At 43.2% G+C, this 27303-nt stretch overlaps 1 protein-coding gene across 1 annotated transcript in view; it reads right to left on the bottom strand.

Moving 5' to 3' along the window:
* Nucleotides 1–21898, bottom strand: part of ATP2C1 (ATPase secretory pathway Ca2+ transporting 1) — a 163016-nt gene extending 141118 nt beyond the window's left edge. Inside the window, exon 1 of the mRNA XM_089652058.1 lies at nucleotides 21534–21898. Within this exon, the coding sequence (XP_089508184.1) occupies nucleotides 21534–21668 (135 nt within the window). The 5' untranslated portion in view covers nucleotides 21669–21898. The remainder of the gene's footprint in view (nucleotides 1–21533) is intronic.
* Between the last annotated feature and the right edge of the window lie 5405 nt (nucleotides 21899–27303).

Genomic DNA, 27303 nt, shown 5'->3' on the forward strand with positions numbered 1-27303 from the left:
TCTGGAGACTGGCTAGGCCACTCCATGACCGTAATCTGCTTCTTGAGCCACTCCTTTGTTGACTTGGTGGTATGTTTTGGGTCATCGTCATGGGAAGAAGGTTCTCATCCAAGATTTTGCAATACATGGCATTACTTCCAAAATTCTATTCTGACATACAAGAATTTTTGTTTGTTTCAGGTATGGAGACTAGCATGCAAAAAAAGGGGGCGAGATCATTTGTCCGACAGGTGAGACTTTAGATTACCGGGGAAAAAAAAAAAAAGTTTTGGCTGGAGTCTATCTATAAAATCTCAACCTCACCCTCTGCAGATATATGCTTACCAAAAACCAACACCCACAGCCTTCTTTGTTGATATCCAGCACCGCGAGTCTTCTCTCTGCCTATGTAATCTATGGGGCTCTACTGCACAGGTGCGGCCAGGCAGAGAAGACTGGATGTCAACACATTCTTATGCAATGCATACCAACACACTTGTATGGTGTGATCAGGGAACACAGAACACTTACTCGGTGTCCTTGTGTTAAGCCTGCGCTGATCTACTGGATCAACACAGCTCAACGCATCTTGTGTGAGTGAGCCCTAAAAGGAAAGCACAATGCATTTTTATCTCCTGAAGCTCAGTTTCTTTCCAGGCTGCATAGAAGGTATAAACAGGTGCCTACGTTTACTTTGTCAGCCCTTTTAGCTGCCCAGACTGCTCTGACATGTCTGCAAGTTTCAATCACGCGTCTTAACGAGTTCATGAGCGTCAAACAGTTTATCTGTCTGCTGCCAGGAGGTATTGCGTAGAGATGGTCAAATGCCCTCTGTGCATGCGGCTTTAAGTGTGTTTGCAACACAGCTTGACAGATCATTTAGTAAACCGGTGACAGGTACAGATTTACTTTCAGCCTGGGTTCACACTGATGCGGTGCAGAATTTGCACCGGTTTCTGTGCGAATTCTGCACCGCGTCACAATTGCACCCCGTTTGTGCGAACTGCTGGAGCGTGTGTATGTTAACACCCCAAAAACGGTTTGCAAAATGCGGTACAATGTGCAGAATCGGATCGCATGGGCGTGAATACCCATGTGATTCGATTCCAGTGTGGACCAAAAAAAAAAGGGTCCTGCACCTTTTTGGCGCAGATGCGGTGCGATGAGAATGTACGGCTCAAATCGCACCGCACAGAATTTGCATGTGATTTGCACAGGAATGCGGTGCAGTTTCTGTGCGAATTACATGCAATATGCCACACCGCATGTGTGAACCCAGCCTAAACCTTTATTGAGTGTGTCAAATTGTACATGCTTAGCCAAGTGTAAATCACGCGTCTCACTGGTGTACTCAAAATGTGTACTAAGCACACTCCAGACCTGTTTGTTTTTGTTTGTTTACAGAATGACAAAAACAAGCAAGTCTTAAAGTTGTGCTGAAATGGGAAAGAGTTGAAGAACACTGCAGAGCAAATATCACGGAATCCTCATTTATTTATTTTCTGCTGCTTCTGCAGCCCACATTGAGATCAATTCTACCCATAGCTTGCAGACCACAAGACATTGACAGAAATCCTGTGTTCTTGCTTCCTCTTAGGAGGTTGTGGAGATCATTCCTGAACATTAGGAAAGGAGAGTAAAGTATACAGATCAATAGATCTCTCCGTTCTGGCGAGAACGATTTTCTCTAAATAGAACGCAGTTCACACTGAGAGTTTCATTTACAATGCAAGGGAAACCAATTCTGTGTTATACTGTTTACAAGAGAATATCAGGTCTATGTGTGCATGGAGTTTGCAGCTTTTCCTAGTGCTTGTGTAGCTTCCTTCGTATACTCCTATAGACCCCCGTATAAAAGTGCCACATTTTGTTACTACTGGATACAAAAGCCTTATACAAACAAAAAAAAAAAACTTCCTTTACCTTCCCATGAGCCAAATCCACCTTCCTTTGAGTCTGACACGCTGCCCCCTCCCAGACACTGCAGCTCACAGTGGGAATGTTTTGGCAGCAGATGCAGTGCTGTCAACTGAGAAAGCAGTGGGAAGGACTAAGTGTGGGCAGGTGATAACAGATAGGCTATAGGCTTCTAAATCAGCAGTGACAATGCAATAGCCACGCCCACTGCAACATCTTATCCCACTGTAGTGCAAGCTGGCATAGACCACTTGAGGGAGGACAATACTGCTCTGAATTCAGGAGCAGTGCAGCATTGTTGCCACACTATCACAGGAAGCTGCATTAGGTGTACTACGCATTTATTGGCAGGATCAACAGGGATTTTTGAAGAGGGACTAAGTAAAAACAGTAAGTGCAGATACATTTTATAAATAAGCGCTGTGGAACATATTTTTTAATGGGAGACCATAGTTCTACTTTAAAGAATAACTTCCATTCTGGCTCTGTTCCCCTCCATCATTGTTGTATGTAGGGTTACACCGAAAAGGTCAGAAACACCCCTTTCGGCCGAAATGAAAAAGAGAATCGATAAGGAGCCGGAAAACCCCCGCTGCTCGGTAGTTCAGCCTTACCTGAGAAATCATTGATCCCAGCACTGGGCATAGAGATGAGTGAAGGAAAGATGGCCACCACACATCTCTATGCCCTTGGAGGACCGGAACGATATCACTTCTGGTTTGGGTCTTTTTTTTTTTTTTTTACAGCACTAGATCAATGCTTTTTTTGATCCAATGCTTTACATTGCAGAGAAGAGATGTGGGGTCCAAAAAGAGGACCTGTCACTAATTATTTCTATCACAAGGGATGAATGCATTTCTTGTGATAAGAATAAAAGTGATTACAATTATTTTTTTTATAAAGGAACAGTGCAAAACAAAAAAACATTAAATACACTTTTAAAAAAAAGTGCCCCCATCCCCCAGTGCTCGCACATAGTGGTGAACGCATGCATAGGCCATGCCCACATATGTAAATGGTGTTCAAATCACACACCTGAGGTATCGACACGAACGTCGGAGCAAGAGCAATAATTCTCACACTAGACCTCCTCTGTAACTTTACACTGCTAACCTGTAGCATCATGGAGATTTTTTTACGTACTGCAGTTTCACGCAGTATGCACAATTTTAAAAGCATGATATGTTGGATATCTATTTACTTGCCGTAACATCCTTTCATATTTTACAAAAATATTGTTTTTAAATCAAAGTGTATTTTTTTCAAAAAATATATATATTAATTTTTAAAAACTTGGCATTTCGGTACCAGAATTTTCATTTCGGTGCACCACTAGTTGTATGTTATTCTGCACGTGTGCCAAAGGGCTTTGCCCATGCTTCAGTCCCTGCGGGGCCCAATGGCACATCTGGGCGAATGCAGGGGGAATTTTCCACATATGTGCAGTCATGCGGGACTTTGGCACTTGCATTCCAGCCCATCTTCACACATGTGACGGGCCGGTGTGTGTGTGTGCGTGTTGCAGACTGTTGTGGAGGGGGTGGGTTGGGACATCATTCTCACCTAAGGTTCTGTTAGAGTAAAATAAATAAAAATATGTAAACCTTGAGAAGGAGGAAGGAAAAAACAGAGGAAAATGTTTATTTTGGGTCAAGGTCTACTTTAAAGTAGCCCATTACATTAAAATGGGGCCTGTGCAGCTCTGCACCTGTGACTTTGATCTATTGGGGGTGTTAAGAAAAGCAGGTCTAGTATTTAAAGAATGTTAATAGGTTTATGTTGATACCCAGGAATGTTTATTCAACACCATTGATAAGAAGCCATCTGCAGCTAACACAAAGTACTCCTCCTTCCGTAATCTGGAACATATTTGCAGAAAAACGTTTGCTCCTGTAAACACGAGGTATCTGGGCCATAAATACAATAAGCTACAAGGTGATCATAGTAACAAACTGTTAAAATGGAACTCCAGTCAGTTATTTTATACAGAATGAAGTGTGAGAACCTCTGTCAGGTTTTTTATAGTGCCACTGGTGATAATGATGACTGCAACTGGAAGGAAGGAGGAAATACCTCAAGGAGAGGGCCACAGATCTGAACCGACAAGGAAAACAAAATGTGCTACCAAGAACGCTTTCTCTGCTGTGCTTCATGCATTGATTTTCTAAAGGTGGAGGAGGACATATGCATAACACTTTTCCCAATGATTCCCAAGATCTTAAAGTGGAAGAAAAGCCTAACTAGTTCTAATGTTCCCTCCCCTCTCCTCCTTCGAATACTGTATATAAAAGATCTATGTACTTACCAGGGTGGATAAAAATCAATGATTAAAAAAAAAAAAAAAATCATTTTTTTTATTTAAATCGGATTTTTTTTAAATAAAATGCTTTTTGAGGAAAATATATTACCATCCAAAGGTTATTCCATCATGAAATAAAGATTAGTTTTTTTTAATTATGTAGAATAAATGTTTCATTTTTTTTGGTAAATAAATTCCATTAATCCATTCACAATGTCATGCTCTTCCAGAGGTTTTTGTAAGATTATTGGGCAGTTTCTCTGCCTACAAGATATTATCACAGATGCTCGGTTTACTTTTGCAGTTCTCAAAACTGAATTTGACTCAGCGGAGATCACATGCCTCTTCTTCACAGCAAAAATGTTTTAACATGAACAGAGTTAAGAAAAAGACCTTAATCCTAACTTCTACAAACCTATGAATACAGAATCAACCCCTTCAGTGCTAAGTTTCAAGAAGTTCAGTGAATAGAATAGAAACAATATTTTTCTGATTGTTTGGAGTGGAATAGATCTGCACAAGAAGAAAGTGAAACTAAGTGTGAGGAGGAAGGGGCTGACAGTCTAAGTTTCTTAAAATATATATATTTTGTTTAGCCGAATTAGTTAAACATGGATGTTTGTTTAACCACTTGCCGCCCAGCCACCGCATATAAACGGTGGCAGGGCGGCACTCATAGGCAAAAGCACGTTTTAAAACGGCTGCCTTCAAAACAGGTAGGGGACGCGCGAGAGGCGCGCGCCCGCCCTACCTGTCCCGCGGGTGTCAGCCGACGGGTCACGGATGGTTTTTACCGGCCGTTTTCCCGCGATTGACGGTGATCGCTGACACAGAGCAGGGCTGCATTGTTTACATTGTTTACACACAGCCCTGTTCTGTGTCAGTTCTCTGACAGCTTGTGAGAAGCTGCAGAGTTTCTCTCCCTCGATCAGCTCCCCCCTCCCTCCCCCGTCCAGTACACACCCCCGCCCCCTAGTAAAACACTCCCCTTACACAGCAAATTCGAAAAATGTTAACCCCTTCCTCCCCAGTGACATTAGTACAGTTTCAGTGGTTTTTTTTCACTGATCACTGTATTGGTGTCACTGGGGATGTCAGTGACCCCAAGTCAGTTCCCCCCCCTAGTGTCAAAATGTCCGCCGCAGTCCCGCCATAAGTCGCTGGTCACCGCCATATGTCGCTGTTTGCCGCCAAAAGTCGCTGATCGGCGCCATTATTAGTATAAATAAAAATAAAAAATTCCAGTATCTTTCCCGCCATTTGTAAACGCTATAACTTTCACGTAAACCAATTAATTTACACGTATTGGGATTTTTTGTAGCAAAGACATGATGCAGAATGCATTTTGGCAGAAATTTATGACTAAATTTGATTTTTGCATTTTTTTTTACTGGACATGTTTTATAGGAAAAAGTCCAAAATATTGTTTTTTTTTTCCTCAAAATTGTCAGCCTTTTTTTTTATAGCACAAAAAATAAAAACCGCACAGGCGATCAAATACCACCGAAAGAAAGCTCAATTGTGGGGAAAAAAAGGATGTAAATTTCATTTATGTACCGTATTGCATGACCGTGCAATTGTCCGTTAAACTAGCGCAGCGCTGTATAGCAGAAAAATGGCGTAAATTGCAGTATTTATACCATAGATTGTAGATGCTATAACTTCCACACAAAGCAATCAATATACACTTATTGGGATTTTTTTACCAAAAACATGTAGCAAAATACATTTTGGCCTAAATTTATAACCAACTTTGAGTTTACTATATATTTTTTATAGCTGAAAGTAAAAAATATTGTTTTTATTCAAAATTTTTGGCCTTTTTTTGTTTATAGCGTGAAAAATAAAAAGCGCACAGGTGATCAAATTACACCAAAAGAAATCTCTATTTGTGTGAAATAAAGGACGTAAATTTTGTTTGGGTGCAGCATTGCATGACCGCGCAATTATCAGTTGAATTAGTGCAGCGCCGAGTAGCAAAAAGAGGTCTGGTCATTAAGGGGGGTAAATCCTCAGGAGCTCAAGTGGTTAAGCAAATAACATATGCTGTAATGTTATTGTTTCAGTTGAATAAATCTATTTAAATTGTTATTATTAAGGTAATGATTATTTTTCTCCTTCCTAAGTACAACAGAAAAGTTGTCCAAATATGAATGATTAACCTATTAAACTGGGGATAAAAAAAACTAATATGAAAAGTTATTCTAAAAATCTTCATCTACTTGCATATTAAAGTTATACCGGCAAGAATTAGTCTTTATGTAGAAAACTATGATTTAAATCAAGCCTTACTGACTAGTGATTTAAATCGTGATTTAAATCAGTTTGATTTAAATCAAATCCACCCTGGTACTTACCTATATTTATTCCGCTCCAGTCATGCGATTCTGCAGCTCTGGCTCCCCTGTGTCAGTGAGAGGCTGCTGCAGGGGAGAGGGAGGGAGTACCAACAATAGGGCAATGGGAGCCCTCATGGCTCTGGGAATTCAAAGCCAATGTTGAGTGCTCCCTTACACAGAGCTGCAGGATTACACAACTGGACCAGAGCGGATTGAAAATAGATAAACAAACATATTTAAAAATACAGGTTAGGTGGGCTAGGTAGCAGGAGAGAGGAAGAACATTTTTATGAATAGTAATAGGGTTTTCTTCCACTTTAAGGTACAGTATATATAGACCAAATCACTAAATCCTAATATAAAATAGTTAGACAATAAATGGTATCAGCCTAAATCCAAATATCTACTACAACACTCAAGGAAAATTGTAAATTTCTAAAGTAATTTTCAATATTTTTAATCTGCAGGTTTCATTAAAATACCCAGCAATCCTGCCATAAAGATCCCTGTTCATGTGTTTCCCGCCTTACAGTGCCGATGCTTTGACTATACATGGAGTTGGACTCAAACAATTATTCTGCATTTTTGGCATTTGTATGTTAGTGGTCTCCAATACCAATAAGTTATATTTTGTAAGGAAACAGCGTCAAAGTACAAACTAGAATACAATATTCTACTTGGACTGCAACCTTTATAAAAAGCCACTGGCTACATGTAAGATCTTTCCTTTCTCTGTGCTGTCAGTCCTGCACTCAAACAAAATGAAGACTTTAAAGTCTTCTTTCTTGCTCTACACATCAGAGTCTCAACCCTGTCTCCTGGCAGATGCCGACCTGTGGCTGAACTTCTACTAACACCTTCTGCACCCACCCTTGACTAATATAGTTAATCACCTATGCTCTGGCTTTGTTTCTCATTTTAGCAGCCAATGCAAACATGAGAAGGGAAAGAAGTGTTTTTCCTAAACAAAGAAGCATAAGACTGAACAAAGTATTAAAGCAGATCTACAGCCAAACATAAAAAACAAATTGCCCATTAAAAGGTTTGTTGCAATATGCACCACCAGTCCAGAGACTTCCCTTGCAGTACTACTTCTGCCACTAGATGTCCTTAGTCCTGACAGCCAGCATCTTTCAACCCACCAAATAGACACACAACACACATCTTGGCTAAAACAAGTTGTGCAGCGAGCGCTTACTGTAATAAGGATATGAAAAAGAGCCGCTTGAACACCAAAAAGGTAACCAACATAACCTTCCACGATAATATATAAACAAAGCTCGTAAGCCCTGCACCCTTTGAGAAGGTGCTTAGCACGAAACGCGTCAGAGCCTACAGCACCAGGACATCCACCTCATGATTGCGGTCAGTATTTCATCCTCATCTAATGCTACTTTTCAATAAAGAGTTTATGCAGTATCACGCTATGTAATGTCCCTTATTGGGCTCTCCATGAGCACCACCCTTTCACAGCACCAAGTCTTAAGGAGGGACTCCAGAGGTGTATGAGTGTCGGATGTACCATTGAACCTAACCAGGATTGATGATCGGTGGGAACTAGTGAGCGCAGCTTTATCTGAGTGGGGAGAACCCAGATGCACCAGGAGAGAGGATACTTCTTTCATGCGTTTTTTAAACGCACTTCTGGTGAGTGCGCACGTCACTTATTTCCTGCTCACTTTTGGATCATTCACCTTGATAAGGGGACCTGGCAGAATTGGCACATTGCACTCTATCACATGTTTTTGGACATTTTATTGAACATTGAACCTATATGTAGGACGAGTCTACGATTCTATGTCTTCACTTGTTCTATTTCTATTTTTATAATTGAATGTAGGCTGATGTTACACATCTTGGCTGTCTTGGACTAGCCCTCATAAAACAGGGGAAGTCTGGGTACACCGCGACCATAAAACAAAACAGAGAGCGCACCGGCCTAGTACATTATCCTTAAAATACATTTTTATTATTAAAAAGTGGTAAGTATTGTTCTCATAAAACCACCAAATATCACAAGCTCATCATACAGAAACCGCACAGTCCAATCCACAATTTGTCATGTCCCGTAACAGGGCAATAGGACCTCCAACAGGCTAACGCGTTTCAAGGACTAGCCTCTTCCTCAGAACCAGAGCCTCTGGGAAAGAGGCTAGTCCTCGAAACGAGTTAGTCTGTTGGAGGTCCTATTGCCCTGTCATGTGAAAAAAGGAACAGTGGATTGGACTGTGCGCTTTCTGTATAAAGAGCTTGTGATATTTGCGGTTTTGCAAGTACAATACTTATTAATTTTTAACCACTTGCCTACCAGGCACTTATACCCCCTTCTTTACCAGGCCAATTTTCAGCTTTCAGCGCTGTCACACTTTGATAATTGCGCGGTCATGCAAGATTGTACCCATAGGAAATTTTTATCATTTTTTTCTCACAAATAGAGCTTTCTTTTGGTGGTATTTAATCGCCGCTGTGCACTTTACTTTTTGCGCTATAAACAAAAAAATTTGAAAAAAAAAAATGTTTCTTTGTTTCTATTATAACATTTTTCAAACAGGTAATTTTTCTCCTTCACTGATGTGCGTTGATGAGGCAGCACTGATGGGCACTGATAGGTGGCACTGATGATGGGTACGGATAGACAGCACTGATGGGTGGCACTGCTAGGCACTGACTGGCGCAACCGCTGGGCACTGACTTGCAGCACTGCATTGATGGGCACTGGTGGGTGGCACTGCTGGGGGGAACTGGTGGGTGGTACTGCTGGGCACCGATCATCAGGGCACTGATCATCAGTGCCCTGATGATCGGTGCCGATCCCTGCTCTGACAACTGCTGGTTCTCGGCAGTACTTTCCTCGCACTCTGACAGTATGAGGAAAGTGCAGTCGAAAACCGGTATTGTATTTCCCGGTGATCAGCATGTCAATGGACACTGCTGATCACGTGGTAAAAGGCAGCTGTGATTGGCCTTTTACCACATCACGTGATCAGTTGTGTCCGTAGGCCACAGCGATCATGGAAATCGCCGGGGGCGCGCAGGAGAGTGCGTTCTGGGAGGACGTCATATGATGCCCTCCCAGAACTGGCCGGCTGCAGTGTAGCCGTCATTTGGCTATCTGCGGTTGGCATGTAGTTAACCACTTGCCCTCCACAGGATTTACCCCCCTTCCTGACCAGGCCATTTTGTTCATTACGGCGCTGCGTTACTTTAACTGACAATTGCACGGTCATGTAACACTACACCCAAATTAAATCTACGTCCTCTTTTCCGCACGAATTGAGCTTTCTTTTGGTGGTATTTGATCGCCTGTGTGCTTTTTATTTTTTGCGCAAAAAAATAAAATAAAGACTATTTTGAAAAAAAACATTGATTGTTTTACTATTAAACATGTCCAGTAAAAAATGTTTTTAAAAAATATCAAATTTCGTCATAAATTTAGGCCAAAAAATTCCAATAGATGTAAATTAATTGGTTTACATTAAAGTTATAGCTTTTACAAATGGCGGTATAGATACTGGGATTTTTTTTTTTTATATACTAGTAATGGCAGGGATCAGCGACTTATAGCAGGACCGCAGCAGGCATTCTGACACTAGGGGGAACTGACTTGGTGTCAATGACATCCCCAGTGACACCAATACAGTGATCAGTGCTAATAAAAAAATCACTGACACTGTACTAATGTACTGGGCAGAAAGGGGTTAACATCTGGGGTGATCAAAGGGTTAACTGTGTGCTGTTTTACTAACTGCTGTGTGTGTGCTTCACTGTAAGCACACTGCTATGCATGGCAATGCTATGCAAAGCCATGCATAGCAGTGTGCAGGAGCTGACAGGGGAGAGAACTGTATTGTTACATACAGTTCTCTCCCTCCATCGGTAATGCTCCCCGATCACTGTGTGCCGGCGAGTAATCATCCGGCGGGACCCAGTGATTGACAGCCAAGGCCACGAATAGCGGCACAGGTAGGGAGCGCGCCCCCTACCTGGAAATGCAAAACCACCTATATATAAGTGATTTTGCGCACCCCTGCCGCTTTGTAACAGTATATCTGCTATAGGGCAGCGGAAAAGCAGTTAATAATAAAAAAATGTTTTACAAATAATGAACTAGGCCAGTGCACTGTTTTGTTTAAGGTTACTTAATTCAGCCCACCCCTGGCCAGAGAGGCTGGGATTTGACAGCTCTGAACACAGAAGTGCTCAAAGTTGAGTGCTTCTGGGTTCATTCTTCACAGGGATAAGTAAATGGATGTCTACCAACCTCCTGCTGCTCTCCATCCTGACATCTTCCATAAGGGATCTGAATAGCCCCAGATGCTATAGGTGCACTTTTTGTTAGCCTTATTGGTGGATAAAGAAAGATGACTACCATATTTACTGTTATATTAACAATAGCCACAGACACTGTCTCCTATTCCCTAAGATTATAGCCGATTTCCAGGGACAGTCCTAAGCGTCAGAGATCTGCCCCAGCCCATGGCTTTCAAAACTGATAATTCAAGATACCCAAATATTTTATGTTTAATCCAAAGAGAAAAAAAAAACCTAGGAAAAAAAAGGGACTTCTAATCACGCTATAGAAAAGATTATATTTATGATAAATTAATATATATCAGTGTATATATATATATATATATATATATACACATATACACACTGTATATACAGTCAGTCTCCATCATCTTCCTTAAGCTCTTCCGTGGGCCGGCTATCTGAACTGGCAAACTGCTGAGCAGTCAAATACAACTCTCAGGAGGCAGCAGGAGAAAGTAAAAGCTTAGAATTGTTGAATTCCTTCATTTGCCCAATATTGCCATATTAAAAAGCAGAGGTTGACATGAAATGTATATTTAAAAAAAAAAAAGTTTGCTTTATGTTTTTTATTCATTGTTTTAAAATGTGTGTAAGAAACAAGTCTGATATACACACACACACACACACACACACATACACACACTTAAATCCTATCTAGAAATGCAATAATTCTGCAGAAAACTGCTCCAGGCATTCTGAACCTGCCACAAACACTTGTCAGCCATCATCTGTCACTCCCAAATTAAACTGTTCAGGAGTACAGATGGTCTATTTCTATTCATGGCTGCAAAGTCTGTTATGATTACACGATCCTAAACCTGCAGCAATTCATTTAATCAATGGGAAGGTATGCTGGAGATAAAGTCCCATAGGGTATAATCAGTATGTGATGGCATGTAAAAGCCTATGACCCATCTCAGACTAAATGACCTCTTTGAACACAGTCTAACCATGATGCAAGGTGAGGCACCTTATTAAGGGGGGTTCGTGCCGATTATCCAGACACACAAATTTGTATAACAGACCACTTCTTTCCCCATGTCTGCTGGATAGCCCAGGCATTGGTAATTTATAAAAGCAGAAGACCTGAATCCCGGACCCTCCCCCCTGAATGCACAGTACCCCAAGCATTAGTACCACTCAGTACAGCATTTAGCCCCATCCATATGCAAACTCCTATAGACTGCCAGCCGTGGAAATTGTGTGTGTGTGTGTGTGTGTGTGTGTGTGTGTGTGTGTGTGTGTGTGTGTGTGTGTGTGTGTGTGTGTGTGTGTGTGTGTGTGTGTGTGTGTGTGTGTGTGTGTGTGTGTGTGTGTGTGTGTGTGTGTGTGTGTGTGTCTAAATACTGTACCGAGTGGTACTAATGTTTGGGGTACTGTGCATTCAGGGGGGGGAAGGTCTGGGATTCAGGTCTTCTGTTTTGATAATTTGCTTCCTTCCCTAAGCTAAAATACTATAATATATATATAGTATTTTAGCTTGGGGAAGGAGGCAAATTTTTTGCATTGTGTCTACTGATCAGTGGTCTACTGATCTCTGCATTACACCGCTGCACATTATGCAAGAAAGTTTTAAGCTCCTCCCACCATTACAACAGTTTTGTCATATGTACAATTCATGGCACACTGCACGTGCCACCTTGTTTTTCCTGGTCCCCAAGGCCAACCAAACCCCCACGACCACCACACACAAAAAAATTATCTTTGTCCCGGATCGTCACCCCACTCATAAAAGTGAGCTCACTGAAAATGATGGGACTGTTGTTTATCCTGACCGTTGTCATGCTTTGGGAATCACAAAACAAACACTCAGGTGTTACTGGAGGTGCAAAGTCAACTTGACCACTCAAGTCCCAGTCTGAACAGGAGCTGGTCAGTATATCTGCTATAATGATCACTGCAACAGTCAGCCGCAGTCCTCATTCAGTTTAACTCTGTAGAAAACTTAGGCCCCTTTTACGTGGACGGTAAACACAGGCAAATGAGACACCAAGGTCCAAAATAAAGCCAGAAGATGTGGTCCACGTGCCATATGTTTTTTACCCCTCGCGGTAATTATATTGATAAGTGCAGAGTTTGATAGGTGACACCTTACGTCTCAAAAGGGCATGAAAACAAATGTGTCGAAGGAAACACAATTAATTATATGAATCTAAAACTGTACAATAGATTCTTATTTGTGCTGTAGTCTACCATTAAACTGCTTTTATTGGCACATTTACAACTTACAACAGGGCTTACCAGCATTAGCACTGCAAAAAGAAAAAAATATTACCTAGTCAACACCGCTTAACCTTCTGAAAGCTTTGTTAGCTGAACTAATCAGATTATCAACCAGAAACATGTCAGGAATGTTCATGAAATACAGGAAAGTTCACATTTCATGAATACAAGTTAGACAGTTTTATAAAATAGATTTCATATGCAAGAAAAATACATCTACAGAGAAGCACATTGTTCAGCTTCAACCTATGACTTCCCATCTCCAACTCTGACCTTTTTCTTTTTGCACAGATATATTATTTTTCTTTTCATTGCATCATCTGTGCATCTAAAAATAAGAAAAAAAGGACACTGTTCACATTGTGGTGGTAGATAATGATCAGCTGCTGTGATGTCAGCCAACTAATCTTTATGTATTGCTTTGATGTAAAGATGCTGCAAGTCAGACAAAACAAAAGACACAGGACAGCACCACTGACAATGTTAACTAATGGCAGCAACCTTCAAAGAGAACTTACATCAAGACTGCTTTCACATTGCTTTGATGCAAAAACACATATGCGTTTTTGGTGTATTTTCTGGTTGCCTGATATTTGCATGCAACCATGAAACATGGACATGTGACTCAAAAAACGCACCAAAAATGCAACCGCTGGTACCTTTTTGATGCATCTTAATGGAAGGGTGCAGTTTTAAACATGCACCAAGCAGGACTTATAGAAACACACTGACCAGGGTGAAAAGTTCTATAGGATTTAGAAGGGATGTATTCTTCCAATTTTTTAAAAATATTAAAAAAAAAAAATAATCAAAAACGGATCAGTGTGAAAGGGCCCTAATAGTTAAAGTACAATTCCACCCTAAACCTAACTAGCCTTAAAACTGTCCCCTCTCCACTCCTAACAAGAATGCTGATATACAGAAAAAAAAAAAGTTGTATATACTGTAATTACCTATTTTCAGCCCTGTGATCTCCCTGTGACAGCCAACAGCAGCTGCGGAGGGAGAACTCTGGAGTGGTGATGTCAACCATAGACTCCCAAGTCCCAGCTGTGGTCGGTACTACCTCTTCTCCCCTGCAGCCACCATTGCCTGGCACAGGGAAGCTGTATCATGTGACCAGAGCAGGCTAAAAATCAGTAAGTATATACATCTTACTTCTTACACAGGTTAGTCATTATAGGTGTTGGGGGGGCGGGGGGGGTGCTTAAGATCTCAGCATAACATGTGTGGGGGGCTATTTTTATTTGGATTTATTTTGAAGTATTGTGGAGGGGGGCAAGTTTTTTATTTGACCATATAACCTGACGAAGCCATTTAAATGTGGTGAAACATGTTGGAGTATGTTTGATTTTTTTGGGCTGTGTGCCCTTTTGCTTGGGAGAGAGTTTTGGAGATTGAGTGATATAATTTTTACTCGCAGTGGTCTGCCAGTGAGATGATGGTGTACTCACTAAGAGGGCTATCTAGCTGTACTGAAGGAGGAGGCTCTGTAGACATGTACAGGAATTATGAAGTACATTTAACAGACTATAGCTTGCATCTACTTCATACAGTTGTGCTCAAAAGTTTGCATACCCTGGCAGAAATTGTGAAATTTTGGCATTGATATTGAAAATATGACTGATCATGGCAAAAAACAAAATGCTCTTTTATTGCAGGATGATGATCATATGAAGCCATTTATTATCAAATAGTTCTTTGGCTCCTTTTTAAATCATAACAGAAATCACCCAAATGGTCATGATCAAAAGTTTCCATCCCCTGGAATGTTTGGCCTTGGTACAGACACACAAGGTGACACACACAGGTTAAAATACCAATTAGAGGTTAATGTCCCACATCTGTGGCTTTTTAAATTGTAATTAGTGTCAGTGTATAAATAGTCAATGAGTTTGTTAGCTCTTACATGGAAGCACTGACTAGGCTAGGCCAGACATTCCAGGGTATGCAAACTTTTGATCAGGGCCATTTGGGTGATTTCTGTTATCATTAGGATTTAAAAAGGAGCCAAAACAACTATTTGATAAAAAATGGCTTCATATGATCATCATCCTTCAATAAAAGAGCATTTTTTGGCATGATCAGTCATATTTTCAATATCAATGCCAAAATTTCACAACTTCTCCCAGGGTATGCAAACTTTTGAGCACAACTGTAAATAATTGTAATAATAACCCTTTATTCTGGGAACAGAGATGGTCTCCAAACTATCTTCCAAAAGAGTGAAAAACATATTGTATGCATATAAAGAAGGTTGTGCAAATAAAGCATACAATACAATCGTTGGGTGTATAAATCCCCACACTTTGAAGGAAACAAAAGATAAACATAAAAGGAATAAACTTCATGTAACTCTAGGGGGGGCTGGCATGCATAGGATCATGCACGTCATACCTCTAATGTAAAATATATTGTTCTTTCATAGAATACAAAGCTCCCTCTGAAATGCAGCAGTGCGCAGCCCGACTCAATTGTGATCCGGGACAGGAAGTTCATGTCCTGCTGCCAGAACACAGAGTTGAGGCTACATACAGTTTATACAATGCTCACAGTCGCTGCATCTGTTAACGAAGGAAATAGTTCATTTGGACCAGCTTGGTCTAAACCAATCTTTTTCAACCAGGGTGCCCAGGCTTGCTGGGGAGCCTTGAGGTGTCTTCAGGGGTGCCTTGGCAAAAGGTCTAAAAATTGCACAAAACTTGCATACCAGCCAACACGTGGAACAACCCTTCCTTTTAGTTACACAAAGCCACATGTTTTCATTGTGCACCATTACAACCTTCTAGTCGCCGGTTTCCTCACAACCAATGCCATCATCAGTTCATAAGGAGGATGCTGGTTTGCCTGCACAGCATCCTAGTTTGACCCTCCCTTGCCCATTCCCATCAGTGCTGTGGTTACTTTAGCTCAGTGCTGGAGAAAAACTGAGGGAGAAGAGAAACATTGGAATACTAGTCAGTACCAGTGTGCAATAGTGTATTTGCTTTGGAAGAATAAATAACCTCTATCACTTGGTGTCCTACATGTGGATGTTGCTGTGTTATATAAAACTATTACTACATTTCAGAATGGGGGGCCTCAGGCCTGTCCATTCCATAATTTTAGAGGGTGCCTCAGAACTGTCTATAACACTGTTCAACAAATTTTTATTTTTTGCCAGTTTTGGAAACAAAAGGATCCATTTCTTAATGAATTTCACATTCTGAGTTCAAATATAACAATGAAATTTGTCAATTGGCTCTAGTTTTTCTGTAAACGGAAAGTTTTCTACTATAGGTGTAATGACTACATAATGCACAATAATTATATAGATAGATGTCTTTCCACAAATATAAAGCAAGTGATATTGACTACATAACAAAGCCTAAATGGCATAATATATTGCATAGGATTACCAAGAAAAATTATAGCCATAAGCTAAGTTGAATCATTTTAATACTTAGGATTCTCACTAGTTTTGTCTTCAGTTTGTGTCGGTTTTGCTTCTCTTGGCTTTTCTCTTGTATTCGAGGAAAGGGCTATCTCTTACAACTGCACGTGACTACACGCTTCAGGTTCTTCCTCACTTGACTCAACCACGAAGGATTCTGGTGCTTTAGGAATTGGTAGCCCCTCTCCATGAGGAACTGGACGTATTGCCGATGGAATATTTGGATAGTGCACAGATAACTTTTTCTTCTTATTTAGCCCTTTTACAATTGGAGGCACCATACAAAAGTAACAATTACTACCATGATCTGTTGGCTCTCTCCAAATCATTGGCACAGCGAAAGGCATAGATGCCTTTTTTCCATTCAACCATTGCTCCAGTGCCGTCCCACAAGAATTGCAGCATATATGTGGTGCCCAGCTCTTGTCCTGGTCTCCTATCTTGCAGCCAAAATACAAGTTGTAGGCTTTCTTAATCATTCCTGTTATCCTCCTTTTTTGTGAGATAAAAGTTATTTCACCGCAGATATAGCAGAAATTATCTGCTTTATTCACACAAGTTCGAGGCATTACTGAGTAGCCTATATAAGCATAAAACGAAATGTAAAGACGCTGTCAAACTACAATCAGCTACAGATACTGCAGATACTGCAGCTTTTATGCAGTGAAGTGATGCAATTAAAGGCTAATATTGCATCATCTCAGTATACATGCAATTTTCTATTGGTCACCAGTATCAATTGCGCAATATGCAGCTGAAGTTGCATCATAATTTTGAATGGCTTATGTCATTAGATGGGTGAATATATCATGGAAACTAGAGCCAATCAACATTTTTTAGGGTCATTTTTGTTTTCAGCACCCCAAAATTATGTAAGATTAGCTAATTTTATGCCCAAAACTTTTTACCTGTTCAACAGTGTAATTTTAGAGGGTGCCTTGACTGAAAAAAGGTTGAGAAATACTGGTCTAAACAAACGACTAAACGTTCAATGAAACCTGGAGATCAGCTTTAAAGCAGAACTTTAGATATTTTTTTTCACCATGCAGTGGGGCTGTGCTGCTCGTTTTTTTCTGGAGGTGAGGACTAAGCTCAAACTCACCTGCCCCGCTGATCCTCCGGAAAACCGCATTCCCCAAAGATCCAGTGGTGGACTGTACCTGCCTGAACAGAACGCATTGAGTGTTCTGACATTAGGAACAGTCCATTTACAAGACTGCTGGACCACAGGGGGGAACAGGACCAGAAAGGACTGGTGTTGTGCGGGGACAATCAGCGGGTCAAGTGAGTATATTGTCAGTGTACTCTCCCCCTAGAACAAAAAGAGCATTTAACCCGTGCAATGGGGCTCTGCCGGAAACAGACAGAAGCAAAATTCTGACTGTTGTAATCCCTCTCCACTCCATTCAAAATGGAGGGAAAAAAAAAAAGTTTAGGCTTCAGTTTAAAGCAGAAATCCAGGGAAATTTTTTTTCTATAAACTTAGCGTCAGAGCGCACTCTGACATTCGCAGCGATATGTTACACGTGTGATACGACATATGCGTGCACACCCCGGACTTGCATTTGCACAGGTGTGCGGGGCAACGGGAGTTACGGCAATTTATCATAGCATTTTCTTTTTTTAAACTTTTTTTTTTTTAATTGATTGCCATTACAAGGGGTTAATAAATCCCATGTGATGACAGGTGGTAGGTACTCTTTATGGAAACCAATGTCTCCCCTGCCTTTCACACCATCTAACCAAGCACAGATCAGCTTGGTTAGATGTGTCCCCCCTAGCTTTCAGAGGCAGGAAATGGTGCCTCTGAAACCAGAAGTGACAGCACCACATTCCTGATGAAGGGGTCCTGCGAGACTCCGAAACATTGCTTTGCTGTAACTATGTGATCGTTCATTAAAACTTCTGGACCCATATTGGTGATCCTTGGTGTGCTGGTGACATTCTCCTTAACACATTTCAGTCACACAGCGCTCTCCCTCCCCTAGTCGGCGCTTGCGTTCCTGGGCTCCGGTAGGGGTGGAAGATCCCAGGAACCACGGGAGGGGCACACCCCCACTAGATGGGTTAACTGCTTGTTTTGTCTAGGGGTGCACTGAAAGGTTATACTTATCTGATCCCCTGGAAAACCGATGCTCCCCCACAACCAGCGGTGGACTGTTCCTACACTCCTCACATCCAGAGATGGTCTATGGGGGTAATGATGTCAGGGACAGTCTATTCACAAGACAGCTAGCGTGCGGGCAAGCAGGAGCGGTGGAGACCAGTCTTGTACTTATAGGACTGGCATATTAAGTAAGCATGTCTCCGCTCTGCAATCCCCTAGAGAAGACAAACAAGCAGTTAACCCATGTGGTGCAGGCACAGCCCCACTACATGGGAAAATACAAATTTTGCCCAGAGTTCTTCCTTAAGCCCTGTTGTAGACTGACAACACAACATTTTTGTACAGTGTAGTCAGCCCTCCCCGTGTCCTAAAGCACTTTACCACTCCTACTCTCAGATCTCTACAACATAAATGCTAATCGTTCTGAACTAAGAAGGTTCTTGGAGATAATACACCGAAAGCGTGGAGAGGACACAGGGCAGCTCTGAATTTCACAAAGACAACAGATTTTTTTTTTTTTGTACTCATCAAGCCAACATAACAAAATGCTTCCAAGGGTATATCAAGCACACCAAGAGGTAGCAAAGAAGGCAAATCAAAGAAGGTCCTCCCTAACATTTCCATACACATGAACAGGGCTGCCATAGTCAAGAGTTTCTTGAACGCACACGCTGCAAAGATGCTCTCCTGATCTTTTCTTGGTGGAATCATACCATATTAGGACACTCATGATTGTTTCAGACAAGTGACTGGAGGAAGAATCTAGGATGACAACCCCAAACACACCTTCTCACACAGCAGGACATCAGCAGCATGTCTCATACACCTTTAGGAAGTATGTGGGAGAGGAGTGTGGAAGGGGATTAGAGGATACAGGACGCCAGTAAACAGAATTCAGTGTAAACACTCATCCTCCTGCCAGCCGAGGTGTACACAGACACAGAACAAACAAAGCAGCCCTCAGCTCCCACACACATGCACTGCTCCGACACGCAACACAGGAACAGCTGTCAGGCTACCAGTCCAGGAGCTATTCTTCCTGTAGAGTTCTAGGCTGCAGATGGGGGGGTCATTAACCCTACACTCACCCGTACTTGTCCCAGACTGACATTAACACTCCAATATAAAATCAGAAAAAATAAGCAACACCAATGGGGAGCCAAACTTGGATCAGATATTTCATAGTGCAGACTTGTAATATAGGAGCTGAAGGGATGCCATCCTCATCTTTCCTTAGTGCCTGGGGGGAGTCATGACCCTGCAACAAGCATGGGCATATCAGGTGAGCGGACGGTAGAACAGTGGTCCCTGGCCTTTTCCTGCTTTTAGGTGGCCCTTTGGGACACGACCAACATCAAAGATTCCTCCCACTGACACAATGGGGCACTATTGCATTCAATGACACCAACAAAGGGGTCTTAGTCTTTCCACTGACAACAAAATTGGGGCACTATTCCCCCTACCAATGGGGCACTACTCCGCTGACTAACACCAACAATGTGACACCTAACCTCTCACTGACACCCAACAATGGGGCATGATTCCTGCCCCTGACGCCAACGAGGGGGCGCTATTCCTGCCCCTGACGCCAACGAGGGGGCGCTATTCCTGCCCCTGACGCCAACGAGGGGCGCTATTCCTGCCCCTGACGCCAATGAGGGGGCGCTATTCCTGCCCCTGACGCCAATGAGGGGGCGCTATTCCTGACACTGACGCCAACGAGGGGGCGCTATTCCTGCTACTGACGCCAACGAGGGGGCGCTATTCCTGACACTGACGCCAACGAGGGGGCGCTAATCCTGACACTGACGCCAACGAGGGGGCGCTATTCCTGCCACTGACGCCAACGAGGGGGTGCTATTCCTGCCACTGACGCCAACAATGGGACCCTATTCCTGCCACATTCCCACCACAGACACCAACCGTGGGGCACCTTTCCCGCCAGCGACGGGGCACTAATCCTCACACCAGCGACAGGGCACTAATCCTCCCAGTCACACCAGCGACGGGGCACTAATCCTCCCACTCACACCAGCGACGGGGCACTAATCCTCCCACTCACACCAGCGACGGGGCACTAATCCTCCCACTCACACCAGCGACGGGGCACTAATCCTCCCACTCACACCAGCGACGGGGCACTAATCCTCCCACTCACACCAGCGACGGGGCACTAATCCTCCCACTCACACCAACGTCGGGGCACTATTCCTGCCACTGACACCAACGTCGGGGCACTATTCCTGCCACTGACACCAGCCATGGGGCACTATTCCTGCCACTGACACCAGCCATGGGGTACTATTCCCCCCACTGACACCAACGATGGGGCACTATTCCTGCCACTGACACCAGCCATGGGGCACTATTCCTGCCACTGACACCAACGACCTGCCACTGACACCAGCCATGGGGCACTATTCCTGCCACTGACACCAGCCATGGGGCACTATTCCTGCCACTGACACCAGCCATGGGGCACTATTCCTGCCACTGACACCAGCCATGGGGCACTATTCCTGCCACTGACACCAGCCATGGGGCACTATTCCTGCCACTGACACCAGCCATGGGGCACTATTCCTGCCACTGACACCAACGACCTGCCACTGACACCAGCCATGGGGCACTATTCCTGCCACTGACACCAGCCATGGGGCACTATTCCTGCCACTGACACCAGCCATGGGGCACTATTCCTGCCACTGACACCAGCCATGGGGCACTAATCCTCCCACACACAGGAAGCACGCCTGTCGATCGCTGAGTGGAGGGAGGACTGGTGATGACAGCCCCGATCACAGCGTCCACTCTGGTGAGGAGATGGGGTGGGTGATCGGAGCACGGAACACACACCTCCAGTGGATGGAGTCCGGTACACACAGAGCCAACCCCGGATCCGCTCACACATAGCTCCCTCACCGTGCCCAGAGAGCCGCCGTCCGCCGGCGTTGTTCCACCTCCACGGAGCGCAGTGCCGTCACCTCTCGCTTTCCACACCGATGTCACTGACCCGTCCGCCACTACTGCCGCTCCAGCCTCCGCCACAGACGTCATAGCCCCTTCAGCTGGCTGTGATCAGGGGGGGGCCCCAGCTCTGAGCCCCGCACCGCATCCAGGGACTTGTTGCTGTGAAGAGTCCACAGAGGCACAGGTCACCCGGACACAGGGACAAACCGTGCTGAGCTACCGCCACTCCTCCCCCTCTCCGGTACCGGGAGACCACAATCTATACCGGAAGCTCTAAGCAATACACTGCAATACACTTCCCTAGCTGAGAATAACCCCGCCCACCACTCCGCTATCAGCCAGTAAGTGCTGTGTATGATGAAGTTAGGAGGAGCATTCTCCACAGACTTCCTCTCCGAGATGATAGGCGGGATGTGATTGGTGGATCAGTAGAAAGCGCCTGTAATTGGTGGATCAGTACAAAGCTGTTCAGGTTGTTCTCTTCTGGAAGGTGGAAGAATAGAAGGCAATGGAGCGAGTGTGGTGTGCTGTGTGACTTCTCTTCATAATGAGGAGTATAGGAACTCGTATTATCAGAGCATTCCCAGAGAGGAGCTCTGTGTTCACTATAACCAGAGCCCTGCTCCAGTGTATAGAACACGTCTCTTACTAACATGTCCAAGTACGAGAGACGCTTTGAAGTGAGAGGTGTATGGAGTGTGAATCATAACTTGTAGTGTCACACAACACCCCCTCACCTACCACAAACCCCCCATAGTGCCATAGACACCCCCTCACCTACCACAAACCCCCCATAGTGCCATAGACACCCCCTCACCTGCCACAGACGCCCCTTCCCTAAACCCCCTCGCCTATCACAAACCCCCCACAGTACTACAGACACCCCCCCAACATGGTGCCCCCTTACCTAAACCCCTCACCTACCACAAATCCCTATAGTGCCACAGACATTGCCCCCCCTTATATAAACCCCCTTACCTACCACAAACCACCCATAGTGCCACAGATACCCCCCTTCCCTAAACTACTCTCCTACTGCAAACCCACCACATTGCCAGACCCCTCCATAGTGCCACAGACCCCCACACCCTTCCATAAGCCCCCCCCCCATAGTGCCACAGACCCCCCACACTTCCATAAACCCTCCCCATAGTGCCACAGACCCCCACACCCTTCCATAACCCCCCCCCATAGTGCCACAGACCCCCACCCTTCCATAAACCCTCCCCATAGTGCCACAGACCCCCCATACCCTTCCATAAACCCTCCCCATAGTGCCACAGACCCCCCATACCCTTCCATAAACACCCCCATAGTGCCACAGACCCCACAACCTTCCATAAACCCCCACAGTGCCACAGACCCCCCACACCCATTTATAAAACCCCTATAATGCCACAGACCCACCACACCCTTCCTTAAACCCCCCATAATGCCACAGATCCCCCCACACCCTTCCATAAACCCCCCATAGTGCAACAGCCCCCCCACAGCATTGCATAACCCCCCATTGTGCCACAGACCCCCCACGCCCTTTTATAAACCCCCCATAGTTCCATAGACCCCCCACACCCTTCCATAAGCCTCCCCATAGTGCCACAGACCCCCCACACCATTCCGTAACCCCCCAACAGCGCCACAGACCCCCACCCACACCCATTCATAAACCCCCTATAGTGCCACAGACCCCTACCACACACCATTCCTTTAACCCCCCCCTATAGTGCCACAGACCCCCCTCCACACCCTTCCTTTAACCCCCCAATAGTGCCACAGATCCCCCCCCACACCCTTACATAAACCCTCCATAGTGCCACAGACCCCCCACACCCTTCCATAAACCCTCACAGTGCCACAGACCCCCCCCCCACACCGATCCATGAACCCCCTATAGTGCCACAGACCCCCCACACCCTTCCATAACACCCACAGTGCCACAGAACCCACCCTCCACACACATACACACACTGTTTTATAGCCCTCATCCTTTCATAAACATACCACTGTGCCACATACCCCTCCCCATTCCATAAACCCTAACACAAAGCCCTGCCACTACTACCCCCCCCACACTTTCATTAATAAATCACTATGATCTCACCCATACTATTCCATAAACCCCTAAGTAGCACAGACACCCCACTCTTTCATAACCCCCTACAATGCAGCAGACCCCCTCCTGTTTCTATAAGCCCCCCCCAAAAAAGCCACAGACCCCCCCCCCCACACCCTTCCATAAACCCCCACAGTTAAAATTGCACAGGCTGGAAACATTGAGCCTAAAGTAGAACACAAAGTGACACTAAAGCTTTGGTTTTTTTTCTAAAATAACAAACATGTCTATACTTACCTTCTCCATGCAGTGATTTTGCACAGAGCAGCCCCAATCCTCTTCTTTTTGGGTCCTCACTGGCACTCCTCCTCCTGGAGCAGTGTCCCCAGGGAAAGCTGCTCGCCCCCGGGGCACCTCTGCATGCTCGTCCCCAAGCTGCTGCTCTATGCATCCATAAGACAGACAGATGCTAGGCTCAGCCCCGCCCTGCCCCTCTCTCTCCTCCTTGGCTTACTGGCTGTGAATGACAGCAGTGGGAGCCAATGAGGAGGAAGAGTCCCCAGACAGCAGAGGCTGTCAAGAACATTATTGGATCAGAGTGGGCTCAAGTAAGGATTGCGGTGGGGGGGGGGGGTTGGAGCGCTACACACAGAAGGTTTATTACCTTTATGCATAGAATGCACGAAGGTAAAAAACCTTGAGCCTTTAGAACCACTTTAAAAATAAGTGCCTATATTGTTCAAAATCCAGTACTACACTGTCTCTCCCTACTCTGCACATGCACAGTTGCTCTCTATTTTTGGCACTGCCGAAAATGTAGAAGCCAATCTGCTGACAGCCTAAAGATTTACTACTGTTCAGGGGCTCTGGGCTTCAGCAAAATGGCAGCCTCCAGCAAGAAGAAACTGGAACAATGCTGACAACAATTTACAGCACACACTAATTTTGGTACAAAAATTATCAACGTGGAATGTATGTTTCTTGCTAAAGAACATTATTTTCTATGGGTTAAGTTATGGGTAAAGTTCCACTTTAGGGTACCAATGTTCTCCAGGCACAGTTCTAGGAGAGCTGGATCTCAGAAAGGACAGCACAGAGGTGAGTATGATTATCAAACTACACTTACTTCCCTCTGTCCTTCTTCACAGAGCTCCCCTTTATACAGGAAATCTGATTTGTTGCAATGGGCAACAAGAAATTTTTATACATAATCCTCTTTATTTTTTCCGATTGACTCTAATCGCATGCTAAGAATTTTTCCTATACAAATGTAGACTGTCATCAACATGCCATGCTTTTCATTGCTATAGCAACTGTGCCCGGTATTGTGACTAATGCTGCCCGTGCCTACATACAGCTTCATTATAGTTTTCAGAGCTAGCTGCCCGGTGACAAAATCTGGAAGGCGTGTGTATTCTCCTGTTAGTGGGAATAATTACTGTACTGTATTAGACAATAGAAGAACTTCAAACAAATATTGAAAAAATTTTAAGTAACCTATATCGGAATCTTTGATTGTACATAAACTGATATAAATGCATTTATTTTTTACCTACTGTACATCCGTCAAATCTCATGTAATGCCTTTTATGTTAGTCAGATAGGCTGGGTTTTTGTTTTTTGTTTTTTTTTTATTTAAATATTTATTTGGTTATTATACAAACAGTATTAAAACACATTACATCTTCCATGATATACCTTTTTTTAAATTACAGTCTATTACCCACTACCTCCCTCCCCCTACCCTTTCCCTCCCACCCTTCCTACAACCTCGTAATCTTTTCTCTATCTGTATCCAATTCTCCTTATCTTATTAATCCACATAACTTCACCATAGCTTCTAAACTACCTCTTTTACTCTAATTAAATCTATGTAAGTTTCCGAAGTTTTACATTTCATCCAGCAACTCCATATTCTCTTAAACTTTCCAACTTTATCCTGTTCTATACATCTCAATTCCTCCATTCTAACAATATTTTCCACTCTTATCTATCCAGTCTACCATCCTTGGAACATCAGCCACTAGCCAAAATTTTGGGATCAAACCCTTTGCCACACTAATTAAATGATACAATACTTTATTTTTATATACTTCCAAAGTGGGCTCAAAATAATAAAATAAACATTTCCATGGATCTCCCTGAATATTTACCTCACATATTTCCTGTATATGTTGAGCTATTTCCCTCAAATAATTCTGTATATTCGGGCAGCTCCACCAAATGTGCTCCATATTGCCCTTTTCTCCACAACCTCTCCAACACCATGGGGCTATCCCTTTGCTGCTTATGGACAACACTAGGTGTTATATACCATCTCGCTAAGCATTTATAGTTAATTTCTACTGTGCACATATTTGTTACCTTGATTTTCCTTTGCTGTGGATTCATTTATATTCCTAATTCCTTCTCCCATTTTCCTACATAACCAGGGGGCTCTACAACATCTAGATCCATAAGGATCTTATATATCCTTGAAGTGATATGTTTTGGGCTTACATCAACATTCATTAATTTTTCAAATGGATTAATTTCCTCTATTTCCCTCAACGGTTGTGGTAAATTCACAACAACATGATATAACTGGTTATACCTCCATTCATCAAACCTAACAAACAGATCCTTATTCTTTTTTAACTTTTTAAACGTGCATATTCTCCCCCCTTTCATGATCTCCTAGATTGTAAGCTCCAAGGAGCAGGGCCCTCAAATCCCTCTTGTATTGAACTGTATTGTTACTGTATTGTCTCTCGTTATATCGTAAAGCGCTAAGAAAACCGTTGGCGCTATATAAATCCTGTATAATAATATCTTTAAAACGTGCATTGTTATCTTTTATCCATCTCCCACAAATTTTGACATTTCCAGGTGCAAAAAAATCTGTTCCCTCTAGTGGAATCAACAGTGAATTAAATTTCCATTTTTCCTTATTGTGTATTCTATCCCATATTTCCAGTACTATCCTAGTCAGTTCACTTGTTTCTACATCTAATGTGCGGGACCCATAAGGTATCCAAATAATTTTCTCTAATTATGATTTACTTAATTCCCCTTCCATTTTTACCCAACTTTTCCCTTGTGAATTAAATGACCAATCTACTACCCGTGACAAAATTACAGCTGTGTAGTAATTCTTCATATTTGGTAATCCCAGTCCTCCATTTCCTTTTGCTCTACATAACACCTCATAACTTATCCTTGGTCTCTTATTTGCCCATATAAATTTGATAATCATCTTTCTGGTTATTGCAAAGAAGGCTCCCGGTAGAGCAATCAGGAGCATCTGGAATTTATACAATATTTTTGGAAGTATCACCATCTTAACTAAGTTAATTCTTCCAATCCAAGAGGCCCCCCCTTTTACTAATCTTTTCAACTCATCCTTTATTTCAATTATCAGAGGGATGTAATTTTTTTTATATAAACTTTTTACCGATGTTGTTAATTTTATTCCGAGATATCCTATTTAATTTTTCCTCCAGGAAAAAGGGAATACTTTTTGTAACTGTTTCTTTTCTATAACTGAGAGATTAATATTTAGAATTTCCGATTTTACAGGATTTATCTTCAAATTTGATACTGCCCCATAATGTTTTAATTCTTTCATTAAGTTGGGTAGTGTTATTCTAGGATTAGCAACATAGAACAACATATCATCTGCATAAGCAG

This window comes from Staurois parvus, unplaced genomic scaffold (assembly GCF_062004578.1).
Source record: "Staurois parvus isolate SC_StPar_1 unplaced genomic scaffold, SC_StPar_1.0 ptg000670l, whole genome shotgun sequence".
In the NCBI taxonomy this organism is placed as follows: Eukaryota; Metazoa; Chordata; class Amphibia; order Anura; family Ranidae; genus Staurois; species Staurois parvus.